The 17,161-nt window shown below is 37.7% G+C and overlaps 1 protein-coding gene across 1 annotated transcript in view; it reads right to left on the bottom strand.

Annotated features, from left to right (window-relative positions):
• Nucleotides 1–12,710, bottom strand: part of LOC104080892 (homeobox protein CDX-1-like) — a 14,982-nt gene extending 2,272 nt beyond the window's left edge. The window contains exons 1-2 of the mRNA XM_009583430.1: nt 12,130–12,710; nt 1,959–2,104 (exon numbers count right to left, since the gene is read on the bottom strand). Of these exons, the coding sequence (XP_009581725.1) occupies nt 1,959–2,104; nt 12,130–12,562 (579 nt within the window). The 5' untranslated portion in view covers nt 12,563–12,710. The remainder of the gene's footprint in view (nt 1–1,958; nt 2,105–12,129) is intronic.
• Nucleotides 12,711–17,161: the final 4,451 nt, after the last annotated feature.

Here is a 17,161-nt window from a genome sequence, read left to right as displayed (position 1 = left end):
TCTTCTCTCTTCTTTCTTGTCCCTGTCATCTCCTTTATTTCTGTATCCTTCCTATATTAGCAATGCTTTGTTTTGCCTTTTTTTTTCTTCACTAGATATTACATCTTTCCTGCCATGTTTAAACAATTGTTCTTTGTCCTTTTGTCTTGAGATATTCCTTCCAGTGTCCTGGATGGGATTTTGGCATAGCCAGGAAAAAAGCTTTTCCAGAAAATAATTTCTGGCTTTAGGCTGAGTGCAGTGGAACTTGGGATAGGACAGTGTGTTCAGTCATATACATATGATGGGGTTGTTTAATTTGTATGAAAGGGTAGCAGTGGGAGCACAGATCAGGTATTTCTTTCCTAATCTTACATTTTCAAAAGTGACTTCAGAGATGTAGGCTTTATGCACTGGAATTAATTTCCTTCATGACATATATTGATAATGAAGAAGAGCAAATATTGCAAAAACTGTTGCCATGTTTCCCCAATATATGTCAAAGAAATGTATCAAGTCTTTTTTGTGTCACCACTTCAAATATACTAACAAAAACGTTTATCAGGAATTATCACTGAACTAGGAAGCTTCAAGTAAATATTGTTGGTCATTTACAGAAGCAGGGTCATAATTCTTAAATAAGCATAATGAAGTCAAGTTATTAAGGTTTTAACAGCCAGCAAAAAGACACATAGTGTATTTTTCTATACCTGGTTGAAATAATTTTAATTTTCAATAATTAATTACTCGCATTCAGCAGCAGATTGAGACATATTTGCAAAACGGGTATTTTCTTCTCCATTTCTGTAAGCTCTTTCAGTGTGTGCTGTGTAAGACAAGTTCAAGTTGGATGAGCAGTGCTACAACTAGGTGGATTTTGGACCATCCCTGCTCAGTAGAGCCCATAAACCAATGGTGAATTAGGCATAATCTTCAATGAATATGAATAATAACTGACTGAGAAAACAGTGCTGTGATGGTTTGCAAATAGAAAAGGCAGCAAATGAGCATATTGTGTCCTGAAATCTATTTGGGGAGATCCTTCAGTAAAGATTTTAATTTTCTGTTTTGCTGCTTACTTCAGTGTACTGCATCAAGAAACTCCCAAGTAAAATGGGACCGAACATATGCTCAGCCCATGTTGTGAGTGTCTTTGTGAGAGATCTAGCCTGGCATCTTATCTCGGTTGTTTGCATGAGCCAGCTGAAGTGCTTGAGAGCCAGAGGCCATGTACCTGCTTTGCTTTGGTGTAGGGGGTGGCACAGGCGTTGCAATCGCATCATTGAAGAATGCGGCAGAGAGTGGTTCCAGAGCAAATTGTGTATGTCTTTTAGCCAGAAAGGATTGTGTTTTGATGAATGTTGTGGGAATAGAAGTGGAATTTGGAGGGGGTGGGAGGAAATAGGGGCAGGAGAAAGGATTAGCAAGTATGTAGGAAATCTTTAACAAAAGGTAAAAGGCAGCCAAAGGAACAAATACCTTCAAGTGTCCTGAACATACTGGAGCTCATCACTTCCATTCTCTGCTAAGACTGATCTTGTTGAAATTGGTTATAGAATTCCCATTGACTTCAGCAGAACCAGGACTTCGGCTTTAGAAATTTCAGCAAAAATTTCTCCCTGCTACCACTACCCCAGTAAAACAGAGAGAAATCCGGGCAGGATTTTGTTGATATTTTTAAACTCTTGTTTCTCACAACAGGACTGTATGTAAGACTGGTGTTTGCTTTTTTTGTGTTGTTGCAGAGCTCTTATTATGAGAGCTGAAGTAGTGCTGATGGGATATTTAGAAATGAGTGCAAACAGGGCTGTCAGGCCATTCGGCTGGATAGTTTGAGTTCCTACACTGCAAAGGGAACCCAGTCGCATTGTTTGGTTATTAGAGGCATTAACATGTTTGTGTTCTTAACCAGTACGGTTATGTCCTCATCAGCAATAATAAATTCAAAGGAAATCCTGAATGGGTGATCCATACTCTACCTGTCTCTCGGAAAGTCTTAGGTTTGCAGCAAGTTCAGACTTCCTCCTGATTGTAATGTATCTGTTGTAATGAAATTCCTTCTCTAATTCTAATCTCTGATGATCTGTGTAAACCACTCGGTACTTCTCTCTTGTTCTTGTTTTACCTGTTTTGAAAGAAGAACACATTGCTTCAAGCTAGAATGTTTTAACTTTAGTAACACAAAATATCTGGCTTTACATTTGAAAATATGTTTGTGGGTATTTTAGGTCTAATTCTCTATGGACTTACCCAGAGTAACTCCCTTGACTGCAGTGGATTTGGTCTTGATTTACAACGCAAGAGGTTCATACCATCAGATTTTGGGTTTGCTCCTTAATAAATAGATGATAAACTGGTCCTCATATTCTTTATCACCCTTGTGTTATCATTTGGGAAAGGGAAGGCGTTCTTGTTAAGAACAAGGAGCCAGGAAACCTGGGTTCTGTTCCCAACTCTGATGCAGGCTTCCTGCCTGGTGTTGACTTGCTCTGTTTCTCTGTCCCTAAAACTTGATACACTGCTGCCTGTTTCAGAGGGAAATTGTGAGGGATATTTTACTGCGTAGAAAATACTGAGGGCTTCCAAAGTTCCTTACTTCCTGTTGCTAGAAAAATTAATACAATATTGTGATTGTTACTGCAACTTGGAGGCTGTGTTTTTCCTTCAAGTCTGGCACACTCTATGCACGACTTCATAATAGCATAGGGAATAGTGACATAGATTTTCAGATGACAGTTAATAAAAAAGAGAAAAAGAAAGCTATAATACTTAACAAAGCATGTTGAACAATGCTAGAACTGCAGCATCTGTCCTTTTGCAAGCAGCACTGTTGCATTCTTTCAGCTGTGGGTACAGCTGACTGAAGCAGACATGGCTCGGCAGTATCTGCGTCGTTAAAACGTAATGGCAAATGACACGAGCCAGTGAACACAGATGCAAGTAGCTGAAATTTTATGGATTCCATACAGGATAATTTCTGAGAATGTGTTGGCGGTAGTGAAAGAGAACTGAGAATGCTTCCTTTCTCACCCACCTTTCCTCTGTTGTTAATGTTCATATTAGGCAATCAATATATCACAGATCAACACCTGCTTAAAACCAAGGCCCCTGAGCCCTAGCCTAACGTCTTGCTACATTTTTGAAAGATTGGATCATTGTTGTGTTGACCAGCATTACCATGCGTGCTAACCACAGTCTTAGCATTTTTTTGTGCTTCCTTGTCTGTCTATGTTTATATGGACATTTCTTCAGATGTATCTATTTAGACTGTAAATTGTCTGGGACAGGAGATCACTTTTTAGTTGGTATTTTTTTGCATTGTCTTCCACTGTGGTACTGTAGGTTGTGAATCTTTGTGTCCTTAGTGGTCACTACTGTAGAACAGCCCCCTTAGATTCAGATGCTCTCAGATGATGCATAAAACTCGAGGCATATTGTGGCTTGCTACCTGTAACAGTCTGCTATTACTGCAGATGTAGCGTAGCTTCATACAACAGGTCATGTTTGCTTACAGATCTTTTTCTGAAAAGATTGTGTGGATGCCTAACTCTTCAAAAAACAGGTTCCTCAAACTTATAATTGCACTCCTAATAAGAGCAGTTAATTTTGAATGGAGAGGACTGAAAAACATTTTCAGGCATTGAGTTGGTAAAATTTCAGTCTACGAGTAGGTCTCCATGGCACACTGCCCCATAGCAACTAGATTCCCCCCTGCAGGAGAGAATAGCTGGAGGTTTCATGTATCAGTGGTATCAAAGACCTGATTTCTCCCCAGCCCCTCCTTCCAACTCGCCTTGCTTTTGAAGTTTAAGTAGCACCCAAAGATCAGAATTCAGGGTACAGAACTATAGCAGAATCTTGAAGATCTTTATCCCTTAATTCATGATTTAGTTTCACAGGTTAATATTTTTTTCCCCATCTGTGGAGGGAGACGTAATGTCTCGTTATTTTAATAGCTGAACATACTTAAAGTTAACATTGCCTTCCACTTGCTGTGTACGCTGTATGGTAATGGCTTGAAAGCCATATCACTTTTTTCTCTTCCAGCATTTGAAAGTCAGTACTTTGCTACTTGTAAGAGTTTTTGGCTCACCAAGGTATTGTTTGCATTAGACGGTTCTTCAGGCTCTGATGCTTTTTGTACTGTTTGTATAGATCCCAGATACAGAGTTGTTTAGCACTGGAAGTGAATGCTGTAAACAAACATTGTTACACCTCTGGTTGTGGCTAATAACTTGTTCGCCCTATGTGGGAGGGTTTCTCTAGGACTCTTCCCAGGCTTGTAGAACAAGGTCTACATCAGAATTTGATCCTTCAGCTTCCATGCTCCATGGTGTTCAACCCTGGGAAAGCACTATGCATTAATAGTGAGTTTACAATGCTATGGGCATTTTCCAACTGTCTTGAGGCTATCAGCCTGTTTACTTGGGATATTTCAATAGGGAAAATAGGTTTGTGCATGTTTTTGTTTGTTCCTTACGCTGGGGTTTCTGCTCAATCCATGCAGCCAAAACCACCTTGACTCAAATCTGTAACTTCCCTGTGAAGGTTCTGCTGTGCTGTGCTTGGCTGGGGTAGACATATAGGACATTCTCATTTCAGTAGCATTTTTGTCATTGTGAAACTGTAGTGAAAGCAGAATTAGCCAATTATGTTTACACTGATAATCAAGTGAAAAGTGCTGTTAATTTTACAACATTATGGTAAGAATTTTAGAGTCTCTAAAGAACAGCAGTTATTCAGTTCAGTCCACATAAATACTAGGACATTTGTTTTCATTCATTCAAAGTGTAAATTGTTTGTTTAACATATGGTCACCTGTGGTGCTTTAATGCCTCACTTGATATTTTTTAACTTTTGATCTCTCTAGCCCGTGGTTTGGTTAGGTTTTTTTTTCCTCTTTAAATGAGAATTTGGGGTCATTCTGTGGGACAAAATGTTTAAAATGTTTCCTTAGTCTCCTTTGTGTTGTTAAGATGGAGTACACAAAAGAGCAACAAGGTGATCTTATCTTGAACTCTATTCTCATTCAGAAGCCATAGACAAATATCCAGTGTTCTTCTATTGCCAAAACAAGGTGGTAAACTTCAAGATAAACCTTTCTGTTTCTGGTTTTAAGTGCTTAAACCCTTATTATCTGAGTAGGAGAGGGTTGGGTTTTTTGCTTTTTAAACTCAAGAGAAATTAAATGTATGTGGAAAACAGAACTTTCACCCATAAAATCTTTTATTTTCATATGAGTAGCTTTCCGTTTATTTTTAGTAAGAATGATAATATCTGGTTTCTTTTTGCAGGAAGATTGGGAGCTTTCACATCTAACTTCTGTCTTTAAGTTAAGAGAATAATTTAAAAAGTAGAAAAGTAAAAGGAGAACATTTCCTTCCCCAAAGTCAACAACAATCTATAAACACATAAATCTTGCCTTTTATAATTTGATTTTTTGTGTAGAGTAATACCCTCTGTGAGAGATTAACAGACAATGGGAGCTGAGATCTGCCAGGGTCTTCTGAGAGGATGCTTTTAGTTCTGGCAGAGTCATGTTTTAGTCTGTTAGGCCTTTACCCAGATTCTCATTGATGTCAGTGAGAGTCTTCCTAATGCCTTTGTTGGATGCTGGGTTGGAATTAGTCTGCATATGGCATTTCCTTTCAAAGGCAAAGTACACTTTTCTTTTATTTGCCAAAGTTAACAAACAGCAGCAACAAAACCTATTGCTAAGCAGTTTGGGACTTTAGCCTCTAAATTCCATCTGTTAGATGGAATAGATCCACTCTACTGCATCCTGAGTGAATTCTTGCAGACATTCTACTGGTTTTATTTACAGTGATGCATTGTTTTTCAAGGAGAAGTATTACCTGAGTAAAATTTGAGGTGGGACTAATGGATTCACCCCAGAGACAGCAGAAGGATGTTCTTCACTTCTCAGACTTCTTTAGGAGATAATAGCAGAATTTGATGCAATGATAAAAGTTAATATTTTAATCCAATTCTTTAGTCAAACTCTGCATATTTTACTCACTTAGCTGAGTGAAATTACCGACATTTAACTTTCTATAATCTTAATTAATCTTTTGTTAGTGACAGATTATCATTTTAATAAGCAATATAGTGACAGTTTTATTGGAAATGTGTTCTGTCGCAGACAGTATACTACAGAATTGCAAGTGGTTGAAGAGGTTATTAGTAGCTGGGTGGAAGAAAAAATGAAACAAAAGAGCTTTGAAGTAACTACCTTTGCAGTATGACTGCCTTTGTGTTGGGGGAGTGGATTTCCTGGTTTTAATGAGCTATTTAAGAACAGCGAGTTTTGTCAAAAACCTATTTTGCAAATAGTGACTATTGAAGAGTGCCTTTGGAGCAACAAGAAATAAGACATTTCAGACTTAGAAAACTTTTCATGAGCTATAGTTTAACAATCCTGTTCTATCACACCCACTCTAGCAATTTTTGTGACTAGCCAAGTTTTGAGTTGGGGGAAGGGAACAGCTTTCCCATTGGTCATAAAATTCACAGAGTATTTCTTCTGAAGACAATAAAGCTAGGAGAAGGCCTCTTTATTTGCTGTGAAAATCATCACCCTTTCCGGCAATATAACTCCTGAAGAAAGGAGGGAGAAGGAAGAGACAAGACTGCATATCAAAGGGAAGAGAAGTGTTGAAAGGGTCTGTTGCCTCAATATGACAGATAGGCCTCAAAACCTCAGACAATGTAGCTCAGGAAAGGAAAAAAAAACCTCACCATCAGACCTCACAACTAGTTTACAAAGCAAAATAAATTAGCATTAGAACTAGCCCTGGCCCCTTTTTCAGTGCCTCCTCTCCTAACTTTTCAGGAATACTCTTCGTCTACTGAAATTGGCATAATTCATAAAATCCAGAAGCTACCTCATTTCGACAGAAGATATCATAGTACAGAATAATGTTGGATTACTGTCGGATTACTTACAAAGCATCGTAACCTGGATTCCAGAGTTAAACATTGTTTCAGAGGGAGTTAATGTCCGTACTCGATGATTGGAAGTTAGCTTAAGTCAGCTCGAAATGTGAAACAGCTTTGTGGCCTGCAGATGTGCTCAGTTCAAATCTGCATCTTTATGTTAGCTCAGTATTAAGAGAGAGATTAATGTTAGTTTTTGAGTTTATAAAGATATGGACTGTCAGAGATCAGGCCCCAGAGTTTTGTTTTGGGACTATCTCTAAATGTTTATGCACTTTAAAAGCGTAGGAAAAGAAAGGGGCAAATTCTCCCTAGTGTAATTTCACTGACTTAATTGAAGCTATGAAACAAAAGTAATTTTAAATAAGTTCTGAAGATGGACGTTGTGCTGCACATGATGTTCTGTAAAGTTAATTAAAAAAAAAAAAAAAACCCACACTGCCATTGTATTAGAAAACGTTACATGGATCCAATGTGTATAATGTGAGTATAAATATTCCTGCCAGAAGTCTTAGTGCGATGAGTGGGACCACTCATTATTGCAAAGTTGGATGCATAAGGGTTTGTGAAACATGGTGAAATTCTGTGTTTGTATTTTCTGCTGGGTCTTGATCATTTGTTCTTGTTATACGTGTTCAGATGGCTCATGCTGAAAAGAACACAATAGGATCATAGAATTGGAACCTTTCAACGGACTTGAAGAATTTTCCCTTCTGTTCTGTTGACTTCTACTTAAAATGCTAATGTTTTCAAATTTGGATTTGTTCTGCTATTCTGTATTTGACTTATTGGCCAAATTCTGTCCTTCACTTTGCTAGTGTAAACTTTTCTATTCATCTTCATCGTACAGAAATAATTGAATCCAAAGCAGACTAATTTTTATCACCTTTAAACAATGATTGGACAGACTGCCTTGTATGGATTTTGTTTGGCAGAAGGACCCAACCTGCAGGAAATGTAGGTGGATTTCTAAGTGGCAAGATCAGGGGAAATCCCATTGCCAATGACTGTGTAGACTAAACAGCAAGTGATTAACTGATTTTTTTTCCAAGTGTTGTCTGTTATTTAGGCATTCAGCATTTTGCAGGAATGGCTTCTTAAGAGGCTTGTTTCTCTTCCTTAGATTTGAGGGAATATAACTTCTTCCTTCAAAAACTAGATTCTATATGTTTACAGTGCATTTGGTAATGATGCTGTCAGCACCTGTCATCATCATCATCAGAAAAACTGTCTTTATGTCTTCAGAGTAAATTCTTATTGAACAAGAACGATAGGAGAGTTGTCATCTACGGGAAAAGTCTCTGCTCATAATTAGTTTACCTCTGTTTCAAAACTTGTTCCCTCCCTGTTTTATGGTAACATAAGTGCAGATCTTAAGATGTACTTTCAGCTTTGTGAGCAAATTCTCATTGCTGCTGGAACTGTGTGGTAGTTAACTCTTCAAACTCATTGTTTTGGGCACAGTTTTACCACAGATGTATGTCGTTTTCTCACAAAGGCAAAAAGTAAAGTCTACTCCTGTGTGAGTGATTGCATACCTCCATAAAAATATTGAAATCAATAGGAGGAGATTTGTAACTTGTTCTAAGGTGGTTTTATTCTACTTTCCATCAAAGAATTTGCCTGTAATTATGCTTTGTGTGTGTGGAATTGCCACCTCAAATCTCTAGTTGTTGCGGCTTTGTTCTAGCCTCTGTTACAATTGCTAGTTGCCTTGACTTTGCTCGCCCTTTCGAAATGGTGGTTTAGGAGAGGGAACAGGAGCAGTTTAAGGGTTACAGAAGGGTCTTTTTTAATCAGTGTTCTTGGTTGAAAATACTAAGTAGTCAGTGTTTCCTCCTTCAAGGTTCTGAGTCAAAACACATTTGCTTTCTCCTGTATCCTGAACATCTTCAAGAATGCAATGACTAGACATTGGATCCTCCACGCGCTGCATTTAGGATCAAGTCCCAGTCCCTCCAGTTCCAAAGCTGCAGGGAGAGACATTCAGACATCCTTCAACCAGAGAGAGAATGATGAATGAAAAGCCTTATTAGGTCTTTTCTGCGGGAAATGCATTCCAGTAACACTAGACCAGGATGATAGGTTCGCATTAAATACTGAGATCTTCCAGTGCTTTCAAGTAGCATAACCTCATAAACTTCACTTAACACCAGTTGAAAACATGGTGGATGTTGGATGTTGTTTTTAAAGTTACAGAGTAAGACTTGAAATAATTTCTTCTGTTGTTCCAGGTTAGTTGTGTAGATAACAGAGTATCAAAAGACCTGTAGGGCATGAGGCAGTGGTAGAAATTTCAATAAAGTGTTTTGTTTGTCATCTGTCATGGGGCCACAAATCACCAATAAGAGAAGCTAACCATGAAATCTCTGGAGATGGAAATGTCATTGATTCTGGGCCTTGTTTCTGTAGCTGTTACAAGTCAGACTGCTCAATGTAAGTAAACCTTTAGAAAGAATTTCGCCTCATCTTAAAGGGTTAAGATTACAGGGACATTTCTTGCACACTTTCAAGAACATCTTGCAAAAATCACTTCCCTTAATAATTATTGTTTCCATAGTGAAATAATATTATTATTGATAACTAGTATTTTGCAACAAGTAATGAACAAATAATAAAATGAATTTGTCTAATTAATTTCCGTTCTGATTAATTCAGGTAAGCCTGAGCCTCAGTTTTTCCATCTATAAGAATGGCAGCTCATATCTATTTCACAGGGAATAAGGAAAGCTAATAGATAATAGGTGTGATTCCTTCACTCTTGCCTATACAAAATCTCTACTGAAGTTCCTAAAGGTTTTGCAGAGATAGATGGGTAATGCTCAATGTATGCATACAGCTTTAAGGATATAAAAAGCAATGAATTCCATCTAAGAAAATGCTGAGGATTTTGATCATGATCCAGCAAGCAGCATTGGTGCTTGCAGTTAGCCTCGTCATGCATTTGAAGTCACTTGCAACACTTGCATGCTCGGAACCAAACTCACTTAAGTGCATTGCTAGATTATACGACATAGCTGCTAGGGTGAATTTTTAAAAATTATTTTATGTTTTGGAAAATGGGGAAAACCGAAGCTGCCCATACTTTTAAACAGAGGAAAAGGAGTGAATGAAGAAAACGGAACCAACTCCAGTGAATCAGATCTATTGGCATTGAGCATTCCTGGCCTAGCAAAAGAATAAGAGGGAAAGAAGCAGCAGGAGAATTACTCGTCTGGATTTTTCTCTAAAGCACGACCCAGTACCTATTAAATGAATGGATAGTCTCCCACTAACTTCAAAGGGCCTTATGCTGGCCCATGGGCATTTGGGAGGATATGCTCCTATGTCATGCTGATTTCTTCAATTCTTCTTGAAATGAAGATGCTCAATATCTTGTTGGACCATCCCAGAATGGGGAGACTCCCAACACCTCCTGTGAATGATCTGACCCTTGCAGGCTTGAAATTTGGAAGGTTAGAAAGCCCTAACCATGCTCCTTAAGCTGGCAGTTAGAATGTTATTGTCTATTATATCCCTCTCTCTCTCACAGTGTCCCCACTATAAAAGGGACAGCACAGACAGATTAAATCAGGTCTTTCTCTTAGAGAGGCTGCAATTTAAATCCAGAAGAGCAAGAGGCAGGTAGGTAAAGAAGAGATGAGAAGTACTGGTTTTTTGAGCACATATGCTGCCATCTGTAAATCATATAGTTTGTGAGCAATTTCATTGCCCTTGTAAGGACTACTCAAAAGTAAGCTGTAAGTTTTTGCAAGACTGGCCCTCTTTTTTTTTTCTTTGGTAGTATTCAGTGAAGAACAAATACAGTTTTTAAAAACCCAACTACTCTTTTTTTTTTTTTTTTTTATTTGCCAAAATTCTTATTCACCCAGAGTAACAACCTACTCTGATTGTCCTATTGACTTCTGTGGACTCTCTATGAAGTAAAGTTGTGTTCAGCGGAATGAGGATGACTCGGATCTGTCGATGTGATTAGATGAATTATTTTAATAAAGGCAATTTTTCTATATAGTTGCTTTCATTTTTCTGAAGTATGTTTTAAGTAATTGCTTTCCCATCAGAGATTGATTCGGTACTTGCTTTGAAAAATATTATTTACAGGCATGTGTGGAACAGAGCTGGGGCAGGAGAAAGGGCTGAAAGGAAAGGAACCTTCCTGGGATGTAACACTGAAATACTGTGAGCATCTCTTTAGGGGAGGTATTGAGCATCCTTAATTTCTACTGATCTCTGTGCATGTCAAAGCTGCCTAGCACCTCAGAGGATCAAATACTTTTATATAGCAGATTGTGCCTCTGTTTTTTTCAGGCAGTTTTTCTTCTTTTTCTTTTCCTTCTCCCCTTTCTTGTTTCATTTTTTTTTTTTTCTATTCATACAAGGTTTTTGTTTTAGGGATGCTCAATATTTATATTTTTTTCTGTTGTTCCTCATCACAATCAAACAGAACCTTTTCCTCATGCTTCATGACTTATTTTTACTGGTTAAATATGATTGAAGAATGTTTTATGCTCATCAACTGCTATGCATCAGAGACTGATCTGTCGCTGTATTAACTGATTGTGTTACCATGGATCTTTGTATTCCTGCATATTCTGAGAGCTGCTACTACAAAGTGGAACAAGCCTTTCCTTATCATTCCTGTTTTTAAAGCATTGACTTTTTGTTTGATCTTGCAGATCTCATTTCATTTCAGTGTTCTGAGGTTTAGAGAGATTGTTTCAAATACAAAGCCTTATTTCCAGCCCCCCTACTGTATATAATTTACTTGAATTTTTCATACGTACTCTAAAACTTGAGGAAAATAAGCAAAGTATAGGAGGTGGTGAAATACAATACTTGCATCATGATTTCTTTCTGCAGACCTGCTGCTTCATTCCATTCTAAAGGACTCCTATTAAAAGCAATTATTTGATACCACAAATTTTTTTAACATATCTGAAGTGAAAATACTTCACTGTCAAAGGACATTGCTTTTCATTTGCCTCAGCATTAAAGGTCAAGAAAGAAATATAAGAAATAATCAGCTGATCAAAACCAGCATCCAATAATCGAACCAATATTTCACTGCTAGCAAGAGAATCTTTCAGAGTAAATAGGATCTTTCTTTGTTAAATTGTACAGTTCCCTCTAAACAGGGAACCTGGCAAAAAACTCCCCAACAATTGAAAAAAAAGTGAAAACTCTTCTCAGCATAAAACCTCAGTGCCCTCATACCTGTAGAAGTGGATTGCACTGTTTTCCTCATCCATTCATAAGAGCTGTGCCTTTGGCTGTTGGGAGAGATTTGCTGTGTATTAATTGTATCTACAGGAGGTAACCCCCCAGATCCAGCAGGATGGAGGGAGCTGTAATCAGCAGAACTGTAGGAGACCTGTCCAGGAGACGAGCCATTGATCTGTGCAGCAGCAACCGTGCTGGAAGGTCCTGGGCCGTAAGCATTCCAGTCCTCCCTCTGTGGGCCATAGTGAGATCCCCAGGTTCCCGCAGGCTGTCCATGGGTGTCCAGGGTTGGCACATGATGATATCCCATGTAATCTGAATAGGGTGGAGTAGACACAAAGTTTTGCACTGGCAGATTGTTGCTGCTGCACCTTGCAGATCCTGGATACATGCTGGTTTCTTTATCCAAAAGATAACTCACATACATGATGCTCACAGCCTGGCTTTGTCTTGCTGGGACATCCTGCTCCTCACAGTGTTTGTTTGATCTCTCTTCCCCTCCTCTTTCTTTCTCTCTCTTTTCTAGCCCTGACTGGCTCTATAAATGACTCATGCTAGCCCTGATGTCCCTTTACTACACATGATTAACAATGGTTTTACCAGGTGCTGGTGGTAACAGTTTACTAAGGTCCTGCCTGATGTCACAGATAACTGCCTGCCCCAAAATTACATTTGCATTCAAATGAAGGGCTGATCATGCAGGCAACCCCACCTTGCTGCTAGTTCTAGTGCTTCCTTTCTCACAGATCCTTTATGTATTACCATCCCGGTTCTATACTTTTTGAATGTAGTTTGAAATCTCGTGGTCTTCAAGCAAAGTTGCATACATAACCAATAACTGTTCACACAGTAACAGTAGTACTTTTCTTGATGAAGACACGTCAGAATCTAACTTCAGGCACTGGGTTATAGTTAAAGCCTGGTATTTGCTAGTCCAGTCGTTCTTTTGTTAGAATGTGCTATATTTTTTTTTTAAACTGAAAACAAAGGTCCAGTTCAGTCTTTAACTGCAGCTCTTACATAGTTTCTCACATGAGCTTCTTGACTTCAGCTCTTAGTCCATGTGGGAGAGCACTTAGAAATCACAGTAATCCTGCTGATTTTAACATTACAAAGGATATACAAGAAGTCTCATAGTCATTTTGAGCATTTGTTCATACGAATAGTCTTGTTGATGTTAGCAAGCCTATTCATGAGCTGGCTGCTTGCCACAGTGATTGAAGTTTCTCTATTCTAACTTCCAATGTTAACAGAAAGAGAATCTGTTATTGAGAGAATGCAAAATTTGTCACTTTCCCTATGCTTATGTTTTGTTTGTGATATTGAAATGAGTGGTAGTTTTCCCTAAAGGTTTTTCTGTTCTCATTGCTGTGCTTGTTCACAATAAGAAACACCTTTTCTTAGAAATATGGGAACAAATTCTAGCTTTTTAGCTCAAAAAAGCAGTTTCCTAACTTTCAGGAGCAATCCTATGTTTGTAAGTAACAAATTCATATGAGATTATAAGCAGGAGTGAGGAGAGAAAGTGTTGATTTCTTTTTTTTTAATGAGATAGATACCTTAGCATTGTCTCTTAATGAGAATTTACTCTGTTTTCATTCCTGTTCCTTTAATGATGTGATACTTAATTGCACCTTTATTAATGAACCAACTTGTTGAAAGGATTTTTTTTTCTTAAACAGGTGCAAAGTATAATGAGTTTTTTCTTTGTTCAGAGGTGTATTTTTTCTTTGAGCGTCTTTTACACTTAAACACCATTTAAGCTTACAGGTTCCTCCTGGTTCTCAGGAGGAAAGAATCACTTCGCACACCTGACAACACCGTTGTTTCCTTTTGTGAGAGAATGGTGTCCTTAGGCTGTATTCACAAGGTGGTTTGTAGCTGTAGTTGTGGAAAAGCCTTTTTTGACTGTTAATTTCAGGGCTGTGTAGAGAAGCACAGGCTACCTTCTCTGAGTATTTAAGATTTTCCTACTGTGCACTTTGGTAAAACTTGCACTCTTTTACATCTTGTGAGTTTTTGGAGGATGATGTTTTGCTGGCATAATTGTTGAAAGGTATTTTAAAAATCATTGGGTGGAGGGAAGCTGGCAGAAACAGTTTCTTCTGCTTGCATATGTGAGCTTATTCAGTTGCAATTTACACATCTGTGACAGCTGGCCATTCAAAATGACCAAGTATAGCTGCTGGTATAGACTCTCAAATCTAGGGAAGTCAGTAATCAGTACATCATGTATCTGAACAGCTTAATTCTCCTATAACAGCAAAATAAATCATATTTGTCTAATAAAGAATTAGGTGTCTGTAGACAGCCTGTATCTGTAGTTACCAATGCAATGGGATTTAAATGTAGCATCATCTATATATACCTTTTTTTATTTTACTGGAGTGTTTCACTCCCTTTCTCAATCAGCTGGAGCAGTGTGGTTGCTTCGTAGCTCTCAAGTTCAGACCATATTGAGATAGTTACAAAGAAAAAGATTCTTTACAACTTTTTCTTGTAACTTGATTTCTATTTCCTTTCCTTCTCTTCAAAACTGTTGAAGACACGTCCTTTTAAGCATTTCTATACCTCTCCTGAATGCAGGTGTACCAATAAATCAGCCAGAGGAAGAAGCAGCATTTGCTCATTTACAGTAGCATTAGTTGTAGCCCTCCAGCTGTTTGGAAAACATTCTAATTATGTTCATTCGACAAAACTTTTCCTGCAGGCCTTAGCTACCTAATATACCAACAGCACAAAACACTGCAGAAGGGCTGGGTCTCGTTGCATAGTTTGGATCTTGATCTGTCCTTCTTCAGTGTTCAGGAATGTTGGATACATCAGACTAGAGTCATGCTTTCATTCTTTATCCTAGTGCAACATTGTTACATGAGAAACATTTTGATCCATTCTTTTCATAATGGTATGATTTGGTTCATGAAGCTACTGAAAGTAGTAAAATACTGTTTATTCATGTTTATTAGAAAAAATTAGTAATTATGACATAAAAATATCTTTCGGTGCTTTCAACTAACGTGTATATATTGACATGGATGGAGACTGTTTTCCTTGTTCCATACTGCTTAAAGAAAGTACTTTACAATATATGCTTGTTAAACTGACAATACTTTACTCCTCTGGCCACATGCTGGTACCACTAAGCAGGAAACTGCTTCCTTTGGATTCCCAAGTACCCTAAGTTGGTCTGATTTTAGCAAGCTGTATTTTGTTTTCAGTTAGTCCAAGTTTTTTTAATTTATATCGTTTGAATCTAACATATTAGTTGAACCACAGTCTTTAGACTTAGAAGTTTTTTAACTGCTGGGGGTATGTGAATAATCACATTCTTATATAGTTTATTTAAAACTAAACATTTTCATAGGTTCTCAAACACAAAGCATAAAGGGATTTACATTTGAGTTGCTTTTCATACTTTCTAACAAGAATATGTATTAGTAACAGGTGTCGTCTTGAGGAGATCAGTCTATATGTTCACCCAGTTCTTTATAAATATGCCATTCTTCAGTCAAAGTTTTTTCTGGAAAAAATTCAGAAGTTTCTCCAGTCAGTTGTTACATTTGTAAAGTGTTTGTACACAGTGCTATATGTGTACAGTATTTGGAGCTACTTATTCTGGTGAATAAAGCTTAAATTCTGTTAGAATGCACTAAAACAGTGCAGTCATGTGAAAAAAATTACAGTTCACTTCACACAGGCATTCAGTAGGTAGCTAGTGGCACATCAGATGCCCAACATTTTTGTGTACGTTGATACTACATACAGCAAAGTTCAGAATTTGGAACTAAATTGGAGATTTCAAACAGACAGGAGTTTTGGTTCAGGGTTTTAGCCAATTTTAAAGAAAATTGCCAATATATTTTGAATTCTGAACTCTTCCTCTCCAACTTGGTGAAATTTAGAACTCACATTTTACTTCTTATATTATTTTGCTAATAATCCTGCACTGACAATTCTGAATTTCATTTTGGTGTTCTGAATAAAACTCTGTGCAGACATTTTGGTTTAGTGCATTATGCTTTGACGTGCAGGAATGGTAGTTGCCAAGTAGAAGAGACATCCTTCCAGAGCAGAAGCTTGAAGTAACAAAGCAGGAATCTGTCTCTCTTTCCTGAGTATGTTTTCCGTATAACTATAGTTTGAAGGATATAGTAATCTCAACCTTTACTACGCTTCTCGTCTTTGCTTGACTGTAATGTAGCAAAGAAAAAGAGTAGATTCTCATCTAAATAGCTGACTTGAGTGATAACTGCCCTTGTATGACATATTAGCAGTTTCACTGGCTAGAGGGGTGTCCTGGAGGCCTGACACATTAGAAATGACATTGCCTTGTCTTTGATTTTTTATGAGCAAATATTACAGAGCAGATAATGGGTCTGATTTACAAAGGCTGAACAAAAAGCAATAAATAGCATCCAAATTTGTAACATAAATTTTATTAAGCATATGCAGTCTTTCATCATTCCTTTGTGAGTAGCAGCATTAAGGCTAAAAAAGCAATTAAGGTGGAATTAATTGCCTTGTAAAATATTATTCTGCCTTCTTAATAGCATCTATTATGCGATAATAAATCCCAACCATTATCAATAAGAAACGAGATTTCTCCAAGTTGATTTGTGAAGAGACCAAATCCAAAATCTTGTAGATCTAAAAAATATAGTGACAATTCTGGCTTCTGCGCTCATGTTGAGAAGCCAAAAGACGAATGGAAATGAGAAATTGTCCTGAATTCTCAAGAGAGGAAAGAATTTTATGGTTTTGAGATGAGCCTAAAACACCTTCACCTTATGGCCTCTCTGATATACATTTTTCCTGTTCTAAATTTGAATAGTTTCTATACTGGTTGGGAAAACATCTCTTCTTACACATAGATCTGCTAAGATTGTATCCCAAGCTTACCATGCTGATCTGTCTCAGATTGTAACCACACTACTGTCCTGGGATGTAGGCCTTCTCCTACATATCCATTTTCTCATCTACAGACTTAGAGAACTGTAGTAGCTCGTTTTAATTTTTCTGAGCTCTC

This window comes from Fulmarus glacialis, unplaced genomic scaffold, assembly GCF_000690835.1.
Source record: "Fulmarus glacialis isolate BGI_N327 unplaced genomic scaffold, ASM69083v1 scaffold35818, whole genome shotgun sequence".
Lineage (NCBI taxonomy): Eukaryota > Metazoa > Chordata > Aves > Procellariiformes > Procellariidae > Fulmarus > Fulmarus glacialis.
The sequence above is the reverse complement of the archived record's forward strand: the minus strand, read 5'-3'. Positions and strand labels throughout refer to the sequence as shown.